The following is a 24370-nucleotide window of genomic DNA, read 5'->3' as shown; positions in this document are numbered from 1 at the left end:
TGGCTGGGACCCGGGGAAGGGAGGCTTGGCCGTGGGGCAGGAGGGGAAGAAACGACTAGGGGAGAAACACCATGGAGCCTGCTTCTCCCCAGGATGACGTGAAGAAGAGGCAACAGAAGGAGAAGTCCAAGAAGCCGGTGCCACCACCAGCCCCCCGGCCAGCCAGGGCTCTGTTCTGCTTAACCCTGCAAAACCCGCTGCGGAAGGCATGCATCAGCATTGTGGAGTGGAAGTATCCTTCTGGCTGCGTGGGCTTGGGAGCACCTGTGTGTGTGCCAGTGAGCAGGGGTGCTGGGGAGGGGTGCTGGGGAGCAGGACCCCATGGGCTGCAGGCAGGAGAGCTGTCAGCCCACTTCAAGCCTGTTCTGGCTGCCTCATCGGGTCTGTAAAAGGCAATGAGGCACTCGGGGAGCCCTGGTAGGATGAATTGGCAAAGGCAATGGCTATGCAAACTGAATGGGCTTCCCCCATGAACAGGCTTGTGGGGGAAGCTGGGGCTGAGAAGCGGGTCAGGCCATGGGGCATTCAGTAGTGTGGTGCAGGGGCAGGCAGGGACAGCCTGGGTGGCCAGGGACTTGTGGGAGTGAACATGTCTTGTACTGGCAGGAGCTGTGCTGGGGAGAAACAGGGGACAGCCCGCTGGGAGGGGAGAGAATTTGGCATGTAAGGAGGGGGCACAGTGCCCATCCCGGGGTGGGGATGGGGCCAGGCAGAGGAGGAAGTCCAGGCTGGGGGAGTGGGAGCTGAGGATGGAGCTGGGGACAACAGGCTGCACCAGGGGAGAGGTTTGGGGGTGGGTAGCGAGATCATGGCGAGCTGCTTCAGATGGCTCTTTGTGTGTGTCACCGCTTGCCTGATCCTGCAGCTGCTCCCTGTCCTGGCGGTAGGGGCTGGCCAGCATCCCCCAAATCCTTGCTGACACCATTGTCCTCTCAGCCCCCCTTTCCCATCCCTCTCTGGCACTTCTGTCACAGGTGAAGGCTTTTGTGAGTGATACTGTTCAGAGGGACTGTTCAGTATTTCTCTATGCCTCTGGCTTAATTTATGGGTGGGTTTTGGGCTATTGCTCTTTGATTGGTCATCTTTTCACTCTGGCATTATAGGTTGGAAATACCAAAATGTCACGTTTCTGCCACCCATCCAGGAACTATTTTAGGCCATTAGATATTGCCTTGTTCACCTGTATTTTATGGAAGGGAAGAGGATGGGAGATGAAACATTTCACTTTGGCTTCAGCAAAACATTTGGGCTCAAGCAAAGGCAATGGAATTTGAGGATGTTTCCAGCCAATCCAGTTCTTCCACCCCAACTTTTCTCATTTCAGTGGCTGAACCTATCTGCATGTTCCTGGCCTTGGCAGGATCATCCCAGCCCTGGCCAGGCTTTGTTCCTCTTTGAGGTGGCTTGGTCGCCTAAGGACTTCAGGGCCAGGCCCTGCCCTTAGGAAAGGCTGGTTGTGTTGCTGGACACGTAGTGCTGTGGGGACACCAAAACCACGCCCCCACACTGCCGGAGATGCCATCTTCTTCAAAGCCCAGGGTGCCTGTTTGCAGGCACTCAGGACATGCTCACACCTCTGGTGGTGCTGTGCTGGCCATGGATTTTGAGCCCTTCTTCCTTCTCTGCAAAGGGGCTCTCTGTCCTTCGAGGAGAAGGAGCAGAGCCAAAATTGGGGAATTCTCCTTTTCTGCTTCTCTGGCACAAGGACTGGGTTGTTCTACAAGCACATGGAAGGGAACTGTGTCTGTGTCTTAAATAGGCACTGAGGATGGAAGAAACTTGTGCATACGCCCTAGTGGCAGGGGAAGAGCTGGAAATAGGACTTACATCTTCCAAAATGCTCAAACACATTCCTCCTCCTGGGCCAATGCATGCCAGAGAGAGTGTGTAGCACCGTGGGAGTCTTTCCCACATTGGTGTCCTGGAAGGGGAGTGTGGAGGGGAGAGGTGAGTGTCCCACTAGGAAGGGTGCAGGTGGTTCTGAGCTGTGCGGGACAAATGATCCAGGGCATCAGGTTTCTCCAGCGCCTCTCTTGCGCCTGGCTGTATTTATACCCAAATGCACCTGGCTGCCCTTGTTCAGGGATCAGGGTTTGCAAGGCATGACAGGGTCATTCCAGTTCCTGCGGGTTGTTATGGGCTTCAGGGCCAGGCAAGCTGCCAAAGGGAGATTAGCTGTGACCATTTTCTGTGGGGATACCTGGCATCTGGGTTCAGTATGGCAGTACACATTCCTGTTCCTTGGGCCCATCTCTGTTGTATAGCTTCTGCTGTTGGAGCACAAAGCTGAGCCACAGGAGTGGGACAGGATCTTTTCCAGGCAGTTGGAGAGTGGGGAGTATCACTGCATTCAGCCTAGGGTAGGTGAAAGTCAGGCTGGCTTGAGGCAGAGGGATTTTTATGATGAAGTTTTCTCACATCTCAAAAACCACGTTTGTTAGCACAAGGAAATCTGGGTACTCTGCAAATTCCTGGGTATTGCATGTTCGACAGCTAGCCCAGCAAGTTGATGGTTGTTGGGACACGTCTGGCTTTGTGGTGCCACCCTGGTATTCCAGGTTCGTTTGCAGCCAGGGGGACTTCAAGGCAGATGGGTGAGGAGTCTGGGGACCCTGGAGGACCACAGAGCTGCAAGGCACTAAGGGCCTAATTCCTGCTGCAAGGCAGACGTTGGGATCCTTGGGTGCTGTGTGACAGGAGGCTGCTGGAGAGAAAGAAGTGAGATTGCTGGACAAGGAGATGAGGAGGATGTTGAGGCTCTGGCTCAGTGGCAAGAGGCAGAGACACCATGTCCAGTGACATGACATGCCTCTTTTTTGGTTCAATCTGTCCCACTGCATTTCTACCTAATAACAGTGCCAGACTCACAGACTTGCAAGCAGCAAGCTGATTCCAGCTCCAGTTACAAGATAGGTCACCCTTCAAGGAGGAGGAAATAAGTATGTGACTGTTTTCCCAGAGCAGGGGGATGGGCAAATGCTCTTTCCCTTCTGCATGTCAGTGGCTAATGTGGCAGAACCTGAGCCATGATTCCTGTTCCTCTTTCCACAGTGCTCTCCAACTTGCTCCATGATGCTGAATGGTCCCTGCACCCCTCCACCATCGCAGGCACGTGGAGACTGGGATGAGTGTTGGCAATGTTCATCTCGCCCTGTCAGAGCAGGCAGGGAAGCCTCTAACCTCTGGGCTCTGCCCCATTACCTGGAACACAGAGGGGAACAGCTTTTCCAGCTGACTTTAGTTTTTAAAGTGTCATCAAGCTGATGGACAGAAGGGTCCAGAAAAGGCAAAATAACCTGTGATGAGAACAGGACACAACTGACAGCACTGAGCCGGTTCAGCAGGCCAATATGGAGAGAATGCTCCCTAGGTGCCCCTTGCCCCATGATGATGGATTGGACAGTGGTATGGCCACCGCAGCCCAAGGCAGGCCTCAGCATAATTATCGGGAAAGCTGAGCTAATCAGTTGATTAACCATGGCGTAGGGTAGTGCCAGTATGGCTGCAGGGCCTCTCTGCTGGGGTACTGAGTCTCGAAGGCTGTGCTGGACTCTGTAGTGGCATCAGTCTGCATGGCTGAGCTGTAGGTGTTCCCACAGAGCGTGTTCCTGGGAACTATTCTTTGGAAGGTCTACCCTAAGTGAGATGGGGATGCTGGGAAATCCTGTCTTGTACTGGAACCTCTGTACCCACTGGATGAGATTTACCAGTTTGCCCATGATGGCAGGTTGGTACTTAGAGGTGGGGATGGGTATGAGAGCTCTCAAAACAGTTTATGGGGGTAGACACTGGCTGTGGTCATAAGTGTGGATGTTGGCTGGTAGGACAATGGAGAGAAGAGGGGGCTGGAGGGGAGTGTAGTGATTTATGTCACTGTTGATTTACACTGTAGGTGGGTCTGGCCCAGTGGGCAGCTGGACCAACATTTTCATTTCCTGCATCTGCTTTTACTTTCAGTGGCTTCCAGGGGTACAGGTAAGGCAAGTGGATCAGGGACAACCGAGATGTACTTGTCAAGAAACATTATCAGCCAGGAAACTTTGAGATTAGCATTATGACCAAAAACATTTGTTGTAGGTTTTTGTGTCATGCTGTACCCAGCTGTCTTCTGGCAGCACAAGGCCAGTAGATGAGTGGAAAAGATCCCTTTGCTTTTAGGTATGTGCATAGCTGTATGGTGTGGTGGCTAGGCACAAGCACTTCAGAGCTGCAACAGGGCCTGGATGTGACCAGCACAGGGGCAGCAAAAGATGATGGCTGTCTTCTTCTGACCAGATGTCTACTGCACTCCCAGGGTACCACAGGGTGGCAGCTTTGGACCATGCTGGGAGGAACAGAGAGTGGGGCGAGAGCCTGGCTGTGGGCAAGGTCCTGGAGCCAGAGTTTGAGCTCTTTTGGAGCTTCAGGAACATGATAGCTGAAGCTTGACCATGAGGTTTCAGTGGCCCAGCAGAGCAGTGACAGCAGCAGGAGCCTGGGAGTGATCAAGTGCCTGTCCTAGGGCCTTCAGGGAGAAATAGCAAGTCACCCCATTTGTTCAGAGATGTCATAGGGCCCAAATAGCACAATTCCACCTTCTAGGGAGTGAGACGGAGCTCAGGCTGAGCACTCTGGTTACTCGCAGCCCGTGGCACTCCTGGGGACAGTCACACAAGCACTGCCTGCACTGAGGCACTGAGGCTGTAGGACACCTGGGGATGTTAGCAGCTGGATATTCTGCTAGAGGAGACCTTGGCTGAGCTGTCTTCCCCCTAGATACCTTCTAGTCAGGGAGACACGACCCACCTGAGATCTGCTGCTCAGCAGCATCTCCCTCATGAACGCTGAGTACAGAGGGAGCCAGGGCCAGCATACTGCAAAGGGTGATGCTTTGCTTAAGTGCCTACATTATGCAAGAGGGTCCTGACCCTTCAGGATGATTCACTGAAGGATAATGAGGGGGAAACTACGAGCTCTCCCATCCTGTCGTTATTCCTCCACTGCAGCCTCTTAATTTGTGCCCCCTCCCCATATGTCCTGTGCCAAAGCTGCTCCTCTCCGGCAGCCATGCCCTGAGTGTCCAGGCCCTGCGCCTCATCCTGGCCCATTCCCTCCCTCCCCGGGGACCCAAGAAATGGGCAGCAACTGAGGGTGTGCAGAGGGTGAAGTCTGACTGCTCTCTCTGGTTCTCTGCCCTAGTGGAAGATTGTTTCCCCATAGCCAGTGGGGTTTCCCCACACATACCCAGACAGAACAGGACAGGGCAGGGCTGTACCTGCGTTTTTGTTCCTGTCTCCACTCCTTAATGCTTCCTCTCAGACCCTTTGAGATCATCATCCTCCTGACCATCTTTGCCAACTGTGTTGCACTGGCCATCTACCTGCCGATGCCTGAGGATGACACCAATGTTGCCAACTCCAGCCTGGTAAGGAGCAGCCTTTTCTGCTGTCCTGCTGACCCTCCTCGCTGGACAGCCAGGTTCTCGGCTTCCAGGGCTCTGCGGAGCTGGTCCCTCAGTGTGGCATGAGTGCAAGATGGTAATACCTGTAGTGGGGGCATCTGCTGCTGCCCTGTGGGGTGCAGTCAGGCGTCGTTGGTCCAGTGAGAGATGCTGCAAAGTCAGAGGGAGGCAGAGTGGTGGAGAAACTGCTGCAAAATGAGTTTTCGGAGAGGCTGAAACCACGCCTAGTTTGAGATCAAAGGCAGCAGATTGGTGTGTGAAGTAAACAGGAAGGAAGAATTGATGCCAAAAAAAGAATAAATTCCCTCAATTTTTTATCATGACACTTTCCAAAGGAAACATCCTGTTCCAGAAGGGCTGAAATGTTTTGTTTCAGCAGTTTTGGAACAAAATTTTCTGACCTTTCATTTCAAAACTGTATTTTAAATTTGGTACTTTTTATTTAAGAGGGGAAAAAACCCCATCTCTGTTAAGCAGAGAGGTTGCTCCTTTTCATTTCTTTTTTTTTTTTTCCCCAGTCATTCCATTTTGCCTGGAATAAGATGTTTTGATGTGATCCAAATCAATAGTTTGCACTATTTTTAGTTTCCTACCCCTTTCCCCTCTTCAGATCCTCATTATGGTTCAATCCACATTGATTTCCATTGAGAGTCTGAGTTTGGTGACGGAACCAAAGCATCTAAATATGCCCTTTTTTAATGACATGTTCTCTTCTGCTAATTTCAGGACCCCTCACTGTTGGGGTGGGGTGTGTTGTGTGCAGGTATTGCTGGCAACTTGTGACTTAAAAAAGCACCTCTCAGGTTTTTGCCTGTTCCTTAGAGACTCTGCAGGGAAAAATATTAAAGCAGTCAAAGAATCTGAGATACAAAATATGGTGGGTTTCTTCCCTGGCCAAGAGGGCATAACAGGATTTGAAAGGTGCAGTTATCTCAGCTGAGCAATTAAAGAGGCAAAGCAAAACTGGAGCAGGTTGAGCATGGAAAGCAGGAGGTGGGGGCAGCGGGGACGGGGGCTTCCCGCTGGGAGGGGTTTTGGGATTTGGCTGAGACAAGGACGCCCGCGAGGGCAGAACTGGAGAAAGCCCAGTGGCATGTGGCAGTGTGGCATGACGGGGCTGACAACCGGGCAGCAACCCACCTCACAGTGCTCCTGGGTAGGGACTGATGCTACCCAAGAAGGACCAACAGCCTTTCCCATTAATGGGAGGCAGGCAGGTACATAGTGAGTCATGCAATCTATAAGTGAAATTTCGTCTATTTATATTTATTGTATATTAGATTACTTATGCTATATCCTATTGGGGGATTTTTCAGCCTGTTGCCATGCCAACAGCCCTCTGCATCAGGAGCCTGGCAGCCCCAGGCCTCTGTTCTTTCATCTCTGCTCTGCATGTCCCTTTGTTATTGTGTTCTGGTGGCTTTGTAGGAACAATCCCAGCTAAGAGCTGAGCCAGACCCCATTCACCTCTGGTATTGGGCTGTGCTCTGCACGGGGCCCGCAGGTAGTGCAACAAAGGCTTGTTGGAGGCATTTCTTCCTGCAGCAGAGAGGTGCTGCAATGCATTTAATCTCTCCCTGTCACTTTTTAAATTGTCTCTCTAGAGAGGGTTGCGTATATCTAAAGACCTTGAAATTGTTGAGGAGGCAACAATTTCAAGTATGAGGGAAAACTGAGTCAGAGCAGTGAGAACATTGCCCCACATTGTTTGTGGAAGCAGGATCGAGGCTCACTCTCATCAGAGCTCACTCCTGATGAGAGTCCAGCCCGAGCTTCCTTCAGAGAAGCCTCCTGCATCCCAGGCACTTAATGCAGTGAAAGCCACTCTACTCTAAACCTGGGGGTCTCCAGCAAGGAAAGTCTCGGGAAGGGAGGATCTCCTGGGAGACCTCTGCTGCCGCTTTCTTCCAGCAAGGCTGGAAAACCTGTAGAGCAGCCACGCTTGTGACTGTCTTTCCAGGACCACCCGGGGAAGATTTGTACACAGAGTTTACACTAGATTTAGAATTAGTCTCATGAAAGCTTTGTTAACCAGAACTCATTTTGGGGGATGAAAAAAGTATATTTAATAACCTGTAAATCTTCTGTGAATCCATTTTGCTTTATCCTGGAAGAAATACATTTGTTTAATTTCAACATATTTCATTATTATTCCTTTTAGATTAGATTTCTTCTAATCCACAAGATTTTTTTTTGTAATGCTGTTTTTGTCTAATTTTGTCTAATTCTAATGAAATCAAAATATTTTCTTCGACCTTGATGAAATTATTTTGACTTTTCAACCCAATCAAAAATTCACAGCATTTATTTTCACTTTGACTTGAGTTTCCAAAATTGTCAGTGAGCTCAAATCGCACTGTTTCACTAGAAGCCTTGCTCCAGGAGCAAGCAAGTTCAGAAATGTGTTTAGCAAGGCAGGTTGCTCAAGGGGATTCATCCAAGAAAATACAGATGTCTGCATGTGAGCTGGCTGCCTGGACTCTGTTTATGGTCAATGGGGAAATAAAGGCAAACTTAGAGTAGGGTGTGTCTCCTAGGGTGGTTGGTTTCCTCCTGCAGTTCTGATGGGTGGTGGTTGACATGCTGCACACACTAAAATGCCTATTTTTCCCCACTAATGGGACCCAAGGGTGTCTGCTCAGAGGGAGGCCACTCTTTCAGAGCATCCAAAAGCAGCTGGGCTGAGTCCCATGTGCTTTGTAAACGTATCAGGTAGAGCATGGGGCCTGGTGAGTGGCGGATGGAGCTCAAGCTGTACAGAAGGCACTCTTAATAACACAGGTCATGGCCTATGTGTAGGCACTCTGTTAGTATCACAGATAATGGCTTTATGTTTAGGTAGAATGGATGTTTAATATAAAGGAATATGCTTCCAAATATCCCACCATTTTGGGTTGCATTGAGTTGTATCTCAAACACAGGGGTCAGGGAACCCCTATGTTTGAAAGCCTGAACACAGCCCCAGGCACAATTCAGTTACAGGGGTCAGGGGACCCCTGTGTTTGAAAGCCTGAACACAGCCCCAGGCACAATTCAGTTACAGGAATATGGGCATCTGATGCTGTTGCAGGTGTCCCAGACCTCCATCTGCTGCTCTGGAGGGGTGTGACTTGCTTGTGGGTCCTGTGGTAACATCTGGCACCCCCAGGACTGTCTCATGTAGCCCAGGGCATCTCCAGTAGCACTGAAAACAGCTGTGTTTGGGCAGCTGACTTGTGTCTAGCAGTCCCTGAGCAGAGACTGCTGGTCCAGTGCTGGTTTTGAAGAGTGAGTACCTGCTGTCGGGTGTCTGTCCCTCAAGGCTGGCATGGGTCACTCACTGCAGGGAAGTACATGTGGCTTTCCTAGAGCCTGGGGTCACCCTTATCTCCTGGAGTCCTCTAATAGCTGTGAGAATAGACTACACGCCCACCCATCTCCATGCACAGACTTGGTGCATGGGACTTCAGAAACTCCTGTTGTTCTTTTACCCAGCATCTTGAGGGATGCACATAAAGATGCAGCTGTATGAGCTTCCCCTGCCTCAATCCTCCCCTTCGCTCTGGGCTGGGGCTGCTGTCAAGGGCCGGCACCCTGCCCAGCTTGTGGCTTGGCAAGCCTGGCAGCCTCCATGGCTCAACCTGGGGTTTTGGGTAGGCAGCTGAGCCAGGCTGCTCTGATCTCCCTGTTGCTGTCCCTTCCTGGCCCTACTCGTGGGTGCTCAGCCACCCCAGGAGCCTTTTCATATACAGCCCTGCCATCACAAGGTTGCCTTCTTTCAAGCTCCTTCCCCTGTGGACAGAGCTGGTGAGAGGATTTCATCTCCCCTTTGCACAGATCCCAGCTGTGACTTTTGCTGCCCATTGCTGGTGCACAGCTCTCACCCTCCAGTTTGGCCAGCAGAGCTGACCACTTGTCCAAAATGCCAGTAAAAATACAGCAGCTTCCAAAGCCTGCTCCATCAAGCAGGATGCCCCATGGTCCCCAGCTCTGCAGCAAGGCTTCCTCTGAAGGGACCTTGCTGACCATCTGCTCCCAGTGCTGGAGAAGGGCAGATTAGCTGCAGCTCCCCTGGGTTTTTCTTCCTCTAGTTGGACTCTCCACACCCTGGGTCTGACAGGCATCAGCTGAGCCCTTGTCCATACTGTGTCCAAATCATTCTCCTGTCCATGGTTTTGCTGGTCGAGGTGATAGCACCCAGCAAAGCCTTTTCAAACCAAACAGACCTAGGGCACCTAGTCCAGAGACAACCCTCAGGAATGCCACCAAGGTGTCCCACAGACACCTGACCAGATGTGGGCACCTGGTATGACAATATGCAATGGGGAACAACTCATTGTAGGGCCTGGTCCCTCCATGCTTGCATAGCTGCTGGAGAGGTTTATTGCTTTTTTGGTTCCTGTCTCTACAGCCCTGGGGTTTGTCAAGCTCAGGTCTGTCACTTGTTTATGGGAAAGGAGGAGCTGTGGCTGGGGGATATGGCAGGAAAATCACAGCATCACAGAGCAGCTGAGGCTGGAGGGACCTCTGGAGATCATCTAGTCCAACCCCCTGCTCTAAAAATTTTCTGCAAACGATTCAAAAACTGTCCCAAATTCTTTCCTGCACATCTCCCCATCCCAAGCGCTCCCCGTGCCCTGACAGAGGCCACTGTGAGAAGCAGTAATGTTTCTCTCAATGTCTCTTCCTGGACATGGTTCGCAGCAGCCCCAAGGGGCCTGCCTGCCCTCCACTGTGCCCTTCCCATGCTGCGTACCAGGGTTTCCTACCGCATACTCAAAGGAGCCTTCCTCTGCTCCAGCCCTCATTTTTATCTTGATTTCCAAAGGAAGGGGAGCCTATGAGATTGCTGTGACTGTGTTCCCATACATTCAGTAGCTGTCCTGTCCCCTTCTCCCTTTCACCTCTGCAGGGCTTGTCTCATCTACATTCAGGGGAAGGGGAGAAAGACACAGAGGTACTCCATTTTGTGAAGCATGGTTGCTGCAAGCCCCTGGAGAACACCCTTATGGGTGTTGTATGTTTAAAAAGCCCTTACAAAAGACGTCGGCAGCACAGCTACCTGCCCTGCGTGTCCTGGCACAGGCAGTCCACGCATGCATACTAGTCAACCCATCGGTGCACATACAAAAAACATGTTTATTGGGGAGGGTGGTCAAACACTGGCATAGGTTGCCAGGGGCATTGTGGAGTCTTTGGAAACATTCAAAACCTGCATGGACAAATTTCTGAGCCACCCACTATAAGCTGGCTTTGAGCAGCAAGGGATTGGACTAAGTAACCTCCAGAGATCGCTGCCAGCCTCAAACCTCCTGTAATCTGTGACAACTGCCTCAGCCATGTCAAAGGCCATCCCTCAGCTTAGCAGTGAAAGGCGGTGTGAGACAGCAGAGGTGATGGGGGCTGGAGCTGCAGGGGGAAAGGGGAGCAGGGCCTGACTGGGACGGAGAGGCTCTAGGGGACGTGCAGGGGCTGATAGTGCAGGAGCAGAACCAGGAACAGAGGGCATGGAGGAGGGCAGGAGGCGCGGGACAGTTTGCAGGGGTCAGGGAGGAATGTGAGTGCTGTGAGTCCCACTGCATGCAGATGTCTTCTGCTGGGAAGCAGGGGCAGCTATCTGGCTGTGTTACAGTCACAGTGTCCCCTCACCATCTATCCCCTTGTTGTGGTTTAGCCCCAGTCAGCAATTAAGTACCACACAGCTGCTCACTCACCCTCCCCCTGCCCCAGTAGGATGGGGGAGAGAATCAGCAGAGCAAAAGTAAGAAAACTCGTGGGTTGAGATAAGAACAGTTTAATAATTGGAACAAAAATAATAATAATAATAATAATAAATTGTGATGAGAAGGAAAACAAATTGTGATGAGAGGAACAAAACCCAAGGGAAAAAAAACAGTGATACAACTGCTCCCCACCCGCTGGCCGATGCCCAGCCAGTCCCCGAGCAGCAACCGCTACCCCCCGGCCAACTCCCCCCAGTTTCTATACTGAGCATGACGTCATATGGTATGGAATAGCCCTTTGGTCAGTTTGGGTCAGCTGTCCTGGCTGTGCCCCCTCCCATTTCTTGTGCACCTGGCAGAGCATGGGAAGCTGAAAAGTCCTTGACCAGTGTAAACACCGCTTAGCAACAGCCAAAACATCAGCGTGTTATCAATATTATTCTCATACTAAAATCCAAAACACAACACTATACTAGCTACTAGGAAGAAAATTAACTCTATCCTGGCCAAAAACCAGGACACCTTCACTTTGGCCAGCCAGGAGGCTTTATCCAAGCCCTGTGCCTGCTATTCCCTGGGAGGAGACACCAGGGACATGGAGCTGGGGCTCGTTCTGGAGAGCCCTGTGTGGCTGTAGGGGCTGGGAGCCGACATTGCCGAGCAGGCTGGAGCTGTGTCATGTTGCATTGCATCGGCATGGTGCACGGTGTTATTCCTGCTGCTCCATGGCTCATTCAGCAGCCACAGGTCAGGTTACTCTGTGTCCCCTAACATGGTTGAAGCATGTGTGTGTGTAGCAGCCTGGTGCGTTATAAAGACCTGCATCTTTTTATAGTGGCTTTTTGAAGGCTGGGCTCTTTATACACGCAATCCCAGCTCTGCCAGGCAGCCCTGCTGCCCTTCCCTAAGCAGCCTCCCACCATGGGTAGCCAGCTCTGAATTCTGGGGGTGATGAGGGGACGGTGGGTAGTGGCAGCACAGTGCGGGTCCTCAGCTGCTAGAAACTGGCTAGGGCTTCAATGAAGTGGGCAGAGTTGTGCCTGTATGCGGTGTGTGCCTGGCTTGCAGGGTCTGCCGTGTCTCCCTCATGGCACAGGCACAGGGTGGCCGCTTGGGTCGTGAGTGCAGAGTCTCTGTGCTGACCTGCAACATGGGCAGCACCAGAGCTGGGGGAAGTGCATGACTGATTTCTTCTCAAATCAGCCTGGGCACATGAGGTGGGGCCTGCACCAGGTGCAGGACATGCAGTGCTTGACCTAGTATAAAGTCTGCCAGGACAAAATATCCCTTAGCTTCTTTCTGCTGGTATCCGAAGGTGGCAGTAAGTTTGCCCTGGCTCATTGCTTTGTGGCCACATGAGTTTCATTGCCAGTATGTGTCCTGCAGCCTTGGAGAATCCAGAAGGAGTTTGTCATTATGTGCCCCACTGAAAGGCTACGCCACCTCAGCCCACTGACAAAGATGCTTGTGAGATGTCTTCATAGTCAGGGGCCTGGCTGCTCTTGCTCTGCTAACATCAGCACTTGCCCACAGTTTACAGCCAGATAACCTGGGGGAACTGGACCCACAGCTGTAGGACAGGTGATGGGGCATCTCTCCAGTCAGCACTGATGGATCACTGCATAGAACCTTCATACTGGCCATGCCAAGACTTTTCATTGTACTAGACAGGTTACACCAGCAGGACAGATCAGGATGATCCAGCTCCATGTATGTGGCTGGGTCTGCGAAGCACAACAGTGAGCTGGTACTGCAAGGAAATGTGCAGTTACTGCCTCTCCCAGGATGGAGGGAATTTAGCCAGGTTGCAGGGGGTTGCCTGCTGGCTCTCCCTTGGCCAAGGTTTGAAACTTGCTGCTCACTGACTGTACATGGTGGGCAAATACTGTTGGAGCTGGCCAAAGCACCATTCATCTGGTTTGGGCTTCTCAAAGGGACCTCCAAGGAATAGCGAGTCACCTTTTGATTCTGGGCAAGGGGTTTTTAGAGGGAGATCGCTGCTAGTCAGAGACCCTGGAGCCTGATTCTGTCCTGCTGGATGAAGCAGGGCAAGGAATTAGCTTTTGCAATGCTGAGGCTCCAGGTTGGATCCTGACACTTACCAGCCTGGGCCTTGGCAGCTGCAGGGCTGCTGTAGCTTGCAGTGGGATCCCCCATTTCTCCTCCATTTGCAGCAGGGGAGATACCCCCCCACACCACTGGCTGCTGGTGTGGCTCTGCAGTCCCTCCATACCTGAAATGGTCCTCATGATAATTGTGTTTACATGTCTGGGATTGCAAGGACAGGCTTTTGGGGACAGACTAGGGGGCATCTGTCATTGATAATGGGGGGAGGTGAGTGGCGTTGAGTTGCCTTAGCTAAAACCTTGAAGACAGAGCCCTGATAACACCAATAATTGCAATGCTTAGGTCTCTGCTCTTACCGTTGCTGCCCTCAGATCCAACAAGGAACTGGCACTTGTATGGGTGACAGTCATACAGGGACACTTGGCATGGCCTCTGCTTTTGGATATGGTAATTGAGCAAGCAATGCTTCTGTCTGAGCCCTGGCCCTGGTTTCTTAAATGGACAGCATTTTCCATTTGGCAAGCCAGAGGGACCCTGGGAGGAAGGTGTGCTCTCAGCACTGCAGCCTTCCCCAGTGGAGACCTGCTCCCAGTTTGGTCTGAGAGACGTTTCTGCCTTTCTGGGTGTAATTCCCTGCAGAGCCCAAGCAGGGATGCTCTTTGTCCTTCATGGGGTGCAGATGGAGGAGAGGGGCCACGGAAAACCAGAAATATAAATATCCCCATCCATCTGGCTGCTTTGAAGGGATTTTAATCCCAGTCTGGAAAGGGCCATCAGCAGCAAGTGCAGTGATAGCGGTGACAGGCAGAGCCAGGTGGGCACAGGCAGCTCTTGGCCACGCTCTGGGGAAAGATGAGCTATTCTGGGCCCTGTGGCTGCCGAGCCCCTTGCAGTGGGATGCCAGGTTCCGCCTGGGAGTGGGAGCAACACCTCTGCCCAGCAGAGACCCCAGGCCAGTTTCTAGCAGCTCACTCTGCCAAGCAGGAGTCTGGCATTAGGCAGGAGGTCTTGAGCCCAAGGCCTCACTTCCCTGGGAGCCCACAGCACAAGGGAAGCCACAATGCAGCTGGCTTGTTCCATGGTGACTGTGTGATCTCCAGGACAGATCCAGCAAGCCCGCAGCTGGAGAGGATGATGAGAAGGTGTCAGTGCTGCCTGCAGGAGGAAGGCTATGGGAAAATGTGAGGGTGAGGCAGCAGGGAGGAGAACTAGAGATGTGCAGTGCCCTGGGCCAGGCACCTTTGGGTGCTGGGTTGGGAAGTGGTGGCTTTGCTGGCATAGTTTGTAAGAACAGGTACGCATAGCCCAGGGACATGGTCCTGGCAGCATGCCATTGAAAGGATGCAGGGGATTATGCTGCAGGCCAGAGACTGGCATGTGGTGGCTCAGCATGCCACCCCTTCCTGCCCAGGGTAGCCACAGTGCTGCCTGGTGTGCGTGGGAGATCACAGATGGGTTGGCAGCAGGGGCTGATCCAGAGACATGCGGGGGGCAGCTGTGCATGGTGGTGATGCCAAGGGAGGTGACAGTCTGTTCTAATGGAGCATCGTCTCCTGCTTGCCTTTCCAATCCCCAGGAGAAGATCGAATACGCCTTCCTGATCTTCTTTGCCATTGAGGCGATGCTCAAGATAATTGCCTACGGGTTTCTTTTCCATACGGATGCCTATCTCCGAAACGGCTGGAACGTGCTCGACTTCTCCATCGTGTCCCTAGGGTAACGCAAGGAGGGGAAGCTGCTGGTGCTCAGCTTGTGCCAGGCCTGGTCCATAGCCCATCAGCTACATCGATTTTTCTAGTGACTGTGGTGGGTTTGGGGGCAACTCGTAGACCCAGTTCATGGCCTTCTCCCATGAGCCCCTTTCATGCTCTGACATCCCCTGGGATCCTCTTTAACTCCTGTTTCTTCCTGTCTGACTCTGTAATACCTCTCAGGTCTCCTTACCCTGGAGAATGGGAGTGGCATGGGGTCCTCCGGGGTGTGGCACAGAGGGAGAGGGTCCACTGGGCGCGAGGGGGTGGGAGGGCCCCCAGCTGCTCAACAGTGAAGGTGGCACCCAGCAGAGGGGTGCCCAACCACGAGTGAGCCCAGGAGTTGGACTTAGCCAAGAGCTGTTCCCTGGGTCAGGCTGAGCACAGTTGGTAGAGTCCTGTCCCTCGCTTTGCTCCCTGCAGAGCTCTGAATCCTTAGCACAGATTTCTTGGTCTCCATCCTCATGCCCTTCTCTTTCTCCCTGTCCTTCCTACTGCTTCTCCCCCTTTCTTCCCTGCTCTGTGCCCCGGCTCTTTCAGGCTTATCACCATGACCCTGGAGCAGGTCAATGCAAAGCAGGGAGGGACTTCAGGGGGAAAAGGCGGCTTCGACGTGAAGGCCCTGCGAGCGTTTCGTGTGCTGAGACCACTGCGTCTGGTGTCCGGAGTGCCGAGTGGGTGCTGGGTGCCCTGCCAGCATGAAGGGCTGGCGGGTGGATTGAATCCCTGTGCCTGGCCAGGGTGGGGGGCCATGGGGCAGGTTTCTTGTTGCTGCTGGGTCAAGCCCAGCCACAAGGTGGGTGTGGAGGAGCCACAGGTTCTTGTTCATCCCTACAGCTTGCAGCTGTCAGCAGTGGGGATCTGCAGGTTCGCACACATGTAGCTCCCTCCATGGTTCAGTGTCAGCATCTTTGGGTGGCCGGTGTGAAAGGGGCCAGGACCCCACTCTAGTTTTTCAGGGCAGGGATCTCCTTCTCCCATAACTCATGTGAATACACCCAGGATGAGAGTGACAGAACAAATGGGAGGGGCATGAAGCAGCCTCCAGCACTGCCTGGTGCCTGGGTCTGCTGGGGTCTTCCACGTGCTCGCATGGTGGATTGAGAAAGGATTTCTTGCTTCAGAGATTTCAGGCCCAACACACCTGTGCCCCTCTTCCCTTGGCATGGGGCATTTCAGAGGCTGCTTGTCAGAGGGGCTGACAGGAATGCAAGGTGCACCCAAAGCTGTTTAGGAAGTGGTTGACCGCCTCTCCCTTCTCCTTGGTGCAGGCCTTCAGGTCGTCCTGAACTCCATCATCAAGGCCATGGTGCCCCTGCTCCACATCGCCCTGCTGGTCCTCTTCATGATCATCATCTATGCCATTGTCGGGCAAGAGCTCTTCAAGGGCAAGATGCACAAGACCTGCTACTATCTTGGGACAGGTGGGGCTGTGGCAGGGGGGCAATATGGCAGAGATGTCTTTGTGTGGCTGCTGTGGGGACCACAGAGGTTCTGTGGGTAGCAAAAAGTCTGGTCTTGGCAGTGTTGGGCCTGGGAGCATGGCAGGACCGAAGGATGTTTGGTACAGCACATAGCTTGGTGATGGTACGTGGTGTGAGGAGGTGGTGAAAGGGGCCCCTTTTGGAAAGCTTCTGCAGGAGGCTGGGAGGTGCTGGGACCTGCTCTACTTGGCCTGACCTGCTGCTTACACCACGACTTTCCTCCTCAGATGTGATTGCTACAGTGGCATCAGAGAAGCCAGCCCCATGCACCAGCTCTGGCCACGGGCGACACTGCACCATCAATGGCACTGAGTGCCGAAGTGGCTGGCCAGGGCCCAACAACGGCATCACTCACTTTGATAACTTTGGCTTTGCTATGCTGACTGTCTATCAGTGCATCACCATGGAGGGCTGGACCGAAGTCCTCTACTGGGTAGGGTCCAGCAGCTTGGGCTTGGCGCGCAGCTCAGCAGAGGTCACTGCTGGTCCTGCCTCAGAGCAGGGAATTCCCTCCAGGACACAGGACCCCATAGCAGGGCTAGGTCTCTCCACCAGTGAAAGACATCCTGCTCCCACCAAGCTTCACCCTGTGATGCACATCCCATAGTGCACCAGGCATGTCTTCTGCATCTCTGCAGGCACTGCCCAAGCTGTTCTTGCTCTCCAGATAGACAGGAGGGTGCTCCAGCTCCCACCTTTGTGAAGGGGTACAGGTCAAGCACAGCAATGGCTGGCTGGTGGATGCTTCAGCAAAACCCCATGTTTTGCAGTCCTTGGGAGACTGTCTTGCTGAGGCTTAGTTATGGGGCTGATGTTTATATCTGCTCCCAAAATGCTTGGGTCTGGCTTTACCTCCTCTAAAACCAGATGCAGAGTCATAAGGAGGCAGGGCTCAGAGTCAGGTTTATCTGCTACCGTCCCAAGCACTCATTTTAGAGGGGGCAAAGCTCCCAGAGGCTGTTGAGGGGGCCATAAGGGGAGACAGACAGCAGACAGTGTGTTCAGGATGCTTCATCTGCCTCTCTCCGTGCCAGGTAAATGATGCCATTGGGAATGAATGGCCCTGGATCTACTTCGTCAGCCTTATCTTGCTTGGCTCTTTCTTTGTTCTCAACCTGGTGCTGGGGGTGCTCAGCGGGTAAGTGCTGAGCTGTCCTTTCTCTTTGTCAGCAGATCAGTGAGCATTATCAGAGTGTGGACATTGGCTGGTGTTAACTATATAAGAAGAAAGCCTAGAAAAGTTTCTGTTCCTTTTCCTCTCCTATTCCTCTCCCCTTTTTTTGCATGCTTAGAAACCCTGAGCCTTGAGTTACTTTTTGTGTTAGTGTCCATGACTGTCTGAGGTTTTAGCTCAACACCTAACACAGAAATCTTTTCCCTGTAGCACAAACAGTTGTCAGCAAACACAGCCATGGAGCACATTATTAGGTGTTTGTAGTGTGGTCTGCTAGCACTCACAGCAGAAGAAGCTGAGCAGGGAGCTCAAAGCAGCAATCCTTACCCCATGGCTGTGGGTCAGGACACTCATTCTCACTGGTACCCACAGCGCTGCCGTCCTCTTGTGAGCACACACGATTTCCTTATGGCCAACCTAAGGAAAACACCTTTGACATGAGTGCAGGGGATCCAAGAGAATTACTGTTAGTCTAATTAATGCTTCAGCAGTCTCATCCAAATACAACAATGAGCTATCATCAGTATGGTTACAGTGATCGTAACACTTCTATACCAAATGACTCAATTAGTGCTAATTCCCATAGTAGTACAGTTAAAGCTGCTATGCGCAAAATGTCTCTGGTGCAACACTCAACCTACTATGCATTGCTGTGGTGAGGTGCCAGCATCCCGATTTTCTTTCTGGGAAGTGTGTGTTGTCCTGGGGAGTAAGGAGGGCTTTTCTCCTCAGTTCTATGTAGGCTGCATTGTCTCGGTTAGTTAGTTGGATTTGTTAGTCCTAATTACTTGGATTTGTTAGTCCTAATTACTTGGATTTGTTAGTCCTCTTCTATGGCAAGAACCATACAACTGCACAAGGTTAAAACAAATTGGGTATTAATATAACTAAAACAAGCTCAAAACCACAAGACAGACCACAGGCACCTGACCCTTGCATGAAGTTGGCTGTAACAGCAGGATGAGCTGGACAATAGTCATCTGATCCTAGAGTAAGTTGCAGGCACAGCAAAAGTTTCTGAATTTTTTTTGCAAATAGAGCTAAAATATGCTTGAGATCAGGAAAATCCAGACAAGGCCTGACAAGTCCTGAGGCTTAGTATGTCTAATTATTGTTATAATGTGTGAGACCTATTATTAACACATGGCAATACCAGATTGGCTGGGCAGCTGATCTACAGTCCTGCCAGATACCAGGAGAGAAAAGAAATTAATTGAAAAAGAATGAGAAGAGTGGGACCCCTGCATTGGCAGACCTGTCTTTTTCCATGTTACCATGAAAAGAGTGTCCTGTTTACTTGCCATGTGATGAGCTCACCTTCCCCACATGGAGAGCTTGGGGCAGCTTTCTGCCCTGCAGATGCGTGAGACCCCACTTGCTCTAATCCTCAGCAGGTCTAAAGAAATCCCACAGCCTCCAACTTCTAGTGTTAGTTGGCTTGTCCAACCACAGCATCCTGCAGCAAGGAGCTCCCAAAAAGCAGCCAGTGGTGGGGAAGAAACCCTGCCTGCCATCAGGCATCAGGTGATTATCCCCCATGATCTTGTGTCATGGAACAGGGCCAAGAAAGAGGAAATCTCTCCAAGCCTAGAGCAATCTAGTGGCAGCACTAGGTGGTAAGGTATTTTAGGCTTTTATCTTTCTACAAGGACTGGCCTGGCACAGGGCTGTGGTACCTGACCTCCACGCTGTCCCCCTCCTGAGTCTCGCTCTGCTGCTTGCCTTGTCCCAGTGAGTTCACCAAAGAACGTGAGAAGGCCAAGTCACGGGGCACATTTCAGAAGCTGCGGGAGAAGCAGCAGCTGGAGGAGGATCTGAAGGGCTACATGGACTGGATCACCCACGCGGAGGTCATGGACAGTGACCGGGCCAGGGGAGAAGGTACCATCTCTGCTTGGTCAAAGACTCTTAGCATGAGGGTTGGGTTCCTAACACTGAGCATCCTAGAGAGGCAGGGTAGAGACTTTTGGAGAAGTCACAAAGACTTGTTTTGCTTGAAAACCTATGAAACAAAATGCTTTGACTTCTGCAGAACAGTTTCCTTTCTCTTTTTTTTTTTTCCTTTCCTGAATCATTTTATTGAATCTGACCCAAACTAGCAATAACTTGGCCCTCATGCTAAATCTCCACCTCAATGACTGTATTTGCAGACTGCTAGCAAGGCCTAGGTCTCCTTTGGCAAAATGCATTTGAAATGGCCGTGAGAATCCATGAGAACATGTGCACTTTTTTGTGCAGGGGCAGAGTGCAGGGTTACTAGCTCGCACTAACAAACAGATGCATGAATTTCTTGCCATTGCTTGACAATTTTGAGGGACTAGAAGTGGCTCAGGGAAGGAGGTGAATATACAGGCATCTAGCCAAAGGCTCAGCAAGGCCTGGGGAGCTCTGCCACTGAGCCGCTGCTATGCCACCCTGCCTAGTGAAATAACTTTAGATGCTTCGAGCTGAGCATCTTGTGTGCAAAGAGCCTTGTGAAACAGTGGGAAAGACAAAACGCCTCTTCCACATCTGTGGCCAGTGCTCTTACAAATCTCCTGTTGTTCAGCACTTGCTCAGGTCACAACTGACCCCAGTTTTCTCCGTGCTGGGAGTGTCTTGCACTGGGGTAGCCTACATACACACTGCTGTCTGTTCAGGCTGCATCTCTGGGTTGCTGCTGCTCTTGCTGCAGGGCAGGTGTTCCTGGTGCCTCTTACTTGGTTTGCACCTGACATTCAAAACCTTCTGCCCAAACTCTCACTGCTCTCTCCCTGGGATGGCATTTCTTGATTTCACTTCTGATGGGGAAGCTCTTCCTGATGTGCTCCTGGGAGAGGTTCCCTCCCACATGTTCTTCCCAAGGGCTCCAAGGAAAGCCTGGGATGTCATTCCCTCCATAGGTATGATGCCATCAGATGAAGGAGGGTCAGAGACAGAGAGCTTGTATGAAATTGAGGGCATGAACAAGTGGATTCTCTACTTGTAAGTATGTGCTAGTTGAACCATCTGCTGCTCTGCATGTGGGCTTGCACAGTCTCTTGCTTGCTGTCCTGGCTGGCCCAGGCTTTCTTCTCAGCCACCAGTTCCTAGGGGAGAGCCTGGGGCTGTGTGCTCAGGAGGAGACGCAAACATTGTGGACAGCAAACAGGGAATTTTGCTCTGGTACTGGCCAAAAGCCACTTCAAGGTGAACAAACTTTTCACTTTGGGACCAGGCTCCGAGCATCCTCTCATGGCCCATGCAGCATGTCTTGTGATTTAGGAGCTGAGCCTGTAGCAGCCAACCAGAGGTGACTGTAGCCCAAAAAGGAGCCAGGAGGGGTTTGTGTGAATGAACTGCACTGCCTGAGTGAATGCACCAAGTGCCAGGGGCAGGGTTATGTTCCTCAGCCCTTTTCAGGGAACGCCCCTGGAGAAGGGAGCAGGGGTGGCTTTGCTCTGCAGTCTGCAGACGCAGCCCTGGGCTGGGCAGGACCCCCTGGCCAGCCCTGCTGACCCTTTGGCCATCTCTCCAGCCGTCAGTGGAGGCGTTGGAACCGAATGTTTCGTAGGAAGTGCAGGGATGTGGTGAAGTCCAAGTTCTTCTACTGGCTTGTCATCCTGCTGGTGGCACTGAACACCCTCTCCATCGCCTCTGAGCACCACTTCCAGCCAGAATGGCTGACACAGGTGCAAGGTGAGCAAAGAGCCTGAGGGAGAGGGAGGGCCCAGGACACCCTGCTGCCCTGGAGACATGCGTGAACTCTTACTGTGCATGCACAGCCCCACTGGCATGGCACGGGAGCTGTTAGACTTATGCAGACTTGCTCACACACACAAACAGCCTGCACACAAGTGTGTGTACACCATCCCCACTGCACTATCACACAACTGCACACTGAATATGTGTGGTGCATACAGTTATACATGCACAGCGTATATATTCTTGGGGACATGGGTTTGCATGGTGAACGCACATCGAATGTATACATTTGCACCTGTACATGCACGGTACACACAAACACACATTGCATGCACTCATGCAGTTCAGCCGCACACATTTATGCATGCAGTCACACTACCTGCACCCCCCCCCACGCAAACACACACAGATGCACAGAGTACAGGTATGCACACGTGTACACAGCTCAACCACATATACACACACTCACAGCCCAGTACACATGCATGGACTGCATGGATTCACGTGCACAGTACACCCGCACTGTCACACATACAAGCACACAGTTGCACATCACCCTTCTCCTCATCTTCCTCTCCTGTGTACTCCCTGAAAAACAGCATTTGCTGCAGCTGCAGCTCAGGGCTCAGTGGTGGGCAGAGAAGGGAGGTGAGCAGCACTGCGCTCCTTCCCTTCCTGCTGCGCCATGCTGAGATGAAGAGGTCTATGCTCTGGTGGGCAGAGAAGGGAGGTGAGCAGCACTGCGCTCCTTCCCTTCCTGCTGCGCCATGCTGAGATGAAGAGGTCTATGCTCTGATGGGCTGGATCTCCCACGCCAGACAACGCCAGCTGGGTGCTGCTAGCACTCTTTGTGGCTGAGATGCTGCTGAAGATGTATGCGCTGGGCCTGCGCCAGTACTTCATGTCGCTCTTCAACCGCTTCGACTGCTTCGTGGTGTGTGCGGGGATCTTGGAGACCATCCTGGTGGAACTTGGCACCTTGTCACCCCTGGGCATCTCTGTGCTGCGTTGCATCCGGCTCCTCCGCATCTTCAAGATCACCAGGTTGGGGAAGGAGCTCTGTGGGTGTTGGGGGCTCGCGGTCCCCAGGAATCACTGGCCTTGTCCCTGGGGAGGGCTGCAGCATGAGCAGAGCTGGTAGCTCCTGGATGGAGGAACAAGGCCAAGCTGGGGATTTCTGTCTCCAGGACATGGTCTGGGAGTGGCAAGGAGGACGGAGCAGGGCTTTCTGGAAGTCTCCTGGCGTCCCTCTCTCACTCTGGGTTCTGGAGTGTTGTAAACGGGGCTGCTGTGGGCCAGGACTCCTGGCTTCTCTTTCGGGCACCAACCCGCTGTGTGTTCATCCCCCTTCCCCATCCTGCCTGCTGGTGCCCTGTGCAGGCAGCAGGGTGTCTTGCCTGTCACACTACACCTGGAGCGTCATTTCCACCTCTTGGGGCCTGGCTGGAGCAGTCCCAGTGCCCAGCCTGTGAGTGGTGCTGGTTCAGAGCCCCCCTTGCTGGGTTGCTGGCACATCTCCCTGGGCCAGGCAGTCTGTTCCCTGCACCTACCTGGTCCTGCCCATAGCCTTTCCACTCCTTCACCTCCCACACACTCCTGTCTCTCCTCTCCCCAGGTACTGGACATCCCTGAGCAACCTGGTGGCCTCCCTGCTCAACTCGGTCCGCTCCATTGCCTCTCTGCTCCTCCTCCTCTTCCTCTTCATCATTGTCTTTGCACTGCTGGGCATGCAGCTCTTTGGGGGCAAGTTTGACTTCGAGGACATGGAAGTGCGGCGCAGCACATTTGACAACTTCCCCCAGGCCCTCATCAGTGTCTTCCAGGTATTGGGCTGTGGGAATTGCAGCAGGGGGCTGGAGGACAGGGGGATGGGAGTCTTGCCTGGGCTGTGGGTCTCCTGGCAAGAGCTGGGGCTCAGAGAAATGTGGGTTTGTGGGAGGTGATGTGGGTTTGAGGCAGGAGCAGGGAAATGCAACTGGGGTCATGAGCAGTAGTGCAGGTTCAGGGCTGGAGCAGGGAGGTGGGGTTTGGCTGTGGGGCTTTAGGGGCTGTGAGGGTTTGGGGCTGGAGCTGGGAGGGCAGTATTGAGCTGTGGGGTTCTGCCATGCTCTGCATAGGAGCTCTTGAGTCCCTATTTCTGCTGTGCTCCCAGATCCTGACTGGAGAGGACTGGAATTCAATCATGTACAATGGGATCATGGCCTATGGGGGCCCGTCCTTTCCTGGCATGCTGGTCTGCATCTACTTCATCATCCTCTTCGTTTGTGGGAACTGTATCCTCTGCCTGCGAAGCCAGGCCCAGGCTCCCTGTACCCAGCCCCCTGTACATCAGCTACACAGGACTGTGAAGTGGAGGAAGGGGGGCTTCCTTAAGCTTTTCAGTGCTTGCCTTAAGCTTTTCAGTTCTGAACAGCAGGGGAACAAACCACAGGCTTCAGGGCTTGCACTGATGGTGGCTGGGGTCTGGAGTCTGGAGGAAAGCACACCATGGGGCAGGTTTGGATGACTGGCAGGCATAGATTCAGCCATCAGTCAATGTGTAACAGGACTGAGCTGGACGGACTGAGTTAAGGCAGAGAGAGGGCGGCCAGCCCAGAGCTCAGTACTCACAAGGATGGGTGCAGGGTTAGGGATCACCAGCCAGGGTTGTCTCAAGGGCTGAACTCCAGGAAGGTTTCTCAGGGCACCCTGGAGACCATGGGCAGCTCTGACCACATCCTCCAAACGTGAACCAAGTTAATGTCCTTAGCACTGTCCCTCCAGATATCCTCCTCAATGTCTTCCTGGCCATTGCAGTTGATAACCTGGCTGAGGCTGAGAGCCTGACCTTAGCCCAGAAGGCCAAAGCAGAGGAACGCAAGCGGCGGAAGATGTCCAGGTGAGTGGTGCAGTCTGTCGCGGATGGAGTGAGCGTGCACTTCACTCGTTAGAGAGAAGTAAAAATATAGTTTATTGATACAGAATAGGGAGTTAACAAAGTTCAATGCGACAGTGTTTTAACAAGATTCGATGGCGAGGTGCACTTGATTATTTACTGCATAGAGGACAGGGTCAGACAAAACTGTCAGGGAGACCCTCCCGTTGAGTCA

At 52.6% G+C, this 24370-nt stretch overlaps 1 protein-coding gene across 1 annotated transcript in view; it reads left to right on the top strand.

Annotated features, from left to right (window-relative positions):
* The first annotated feature begins 5 nt into the window (after nucleotides 1–5).
* The window catches only part of CACNA1S (calcium voltage-gated channel subunit alpha1 S), a 50095-nt gene continuing 25730 nt past the window's right edge, over nucleotides 6–24370 (top strand). The window contains exons 1-14 of the mRNA XM_075521743.1: nucleotides 6–232; nucleotides 5299–5404; nucleotides 14786–14925; nucleotides 15501–15634; nucleotides 16232–16384; nucleotides 16672–16877; nucleotides 17479–17582; nucleotides 19351–19499; nucleotides 20501–20582; nucleotides 21115–21275; nucleotides 22100–22325; nucleotides 22897–23104; nucleotides 23434–23554; nucleotides 24045–24159. Coding sequence (XP_075377858.1) covers nucleotides 72–232; nucleotides 5299–5404; nucleotides 14786–14925; nucleotides 15501–15634; nucleotides 16232–16384; nucleotides 16672–16877; nucleotides 17479–17582; nucleotides 19351–19499; nucleotides 20501–20582; nucleotides 21115–21275; nucleotides 22100–22325; nucleotides 22897–23104; nucleotides 23434–23554; nucleotides 24045–24159 — 2066 coding nt within the window. The 5' untranslated portion in view covers nucleotides 6–71. The remainder of the gene's footprint in view (nucleotides 233–5298; nucleotides 5405–14785; nucleotides 14926–15500; nucleotides 15635–16231; nucleotides 16385–16671; nucleotides 16878–17478; nucleotides 17583–19350; nucleotides 19500–20500; nucleotides 20583–21114; nucleotides 21276–22099; nucleotides 22326–22896; nucleotides 23105–23433; nucleotides 23555–24044; nucleotides 24160–24370) is intronic.

The sequence above is a fragment of the Mycteria americana genome, chromosome 20, assembly GCF_035582795.1.
Source record: "Mycteria americana isolate JAX WOST 10 ecotype Jacksonville Zoo and Gardens chromosome 20, USCA_MyAme_1.0, whole genome shotgun sequence".
NCBI lineage: Eukaryota > Metazoa > Chordata > Aves > Ciconiiformes > Ciconiidae > Mycteria > Mycteria americana.
The sequence above is the reverse complement of the archived record's forward strand: the minus strand, read 5'-3'. Positions and strand labels throughout refer to the sequence as shown.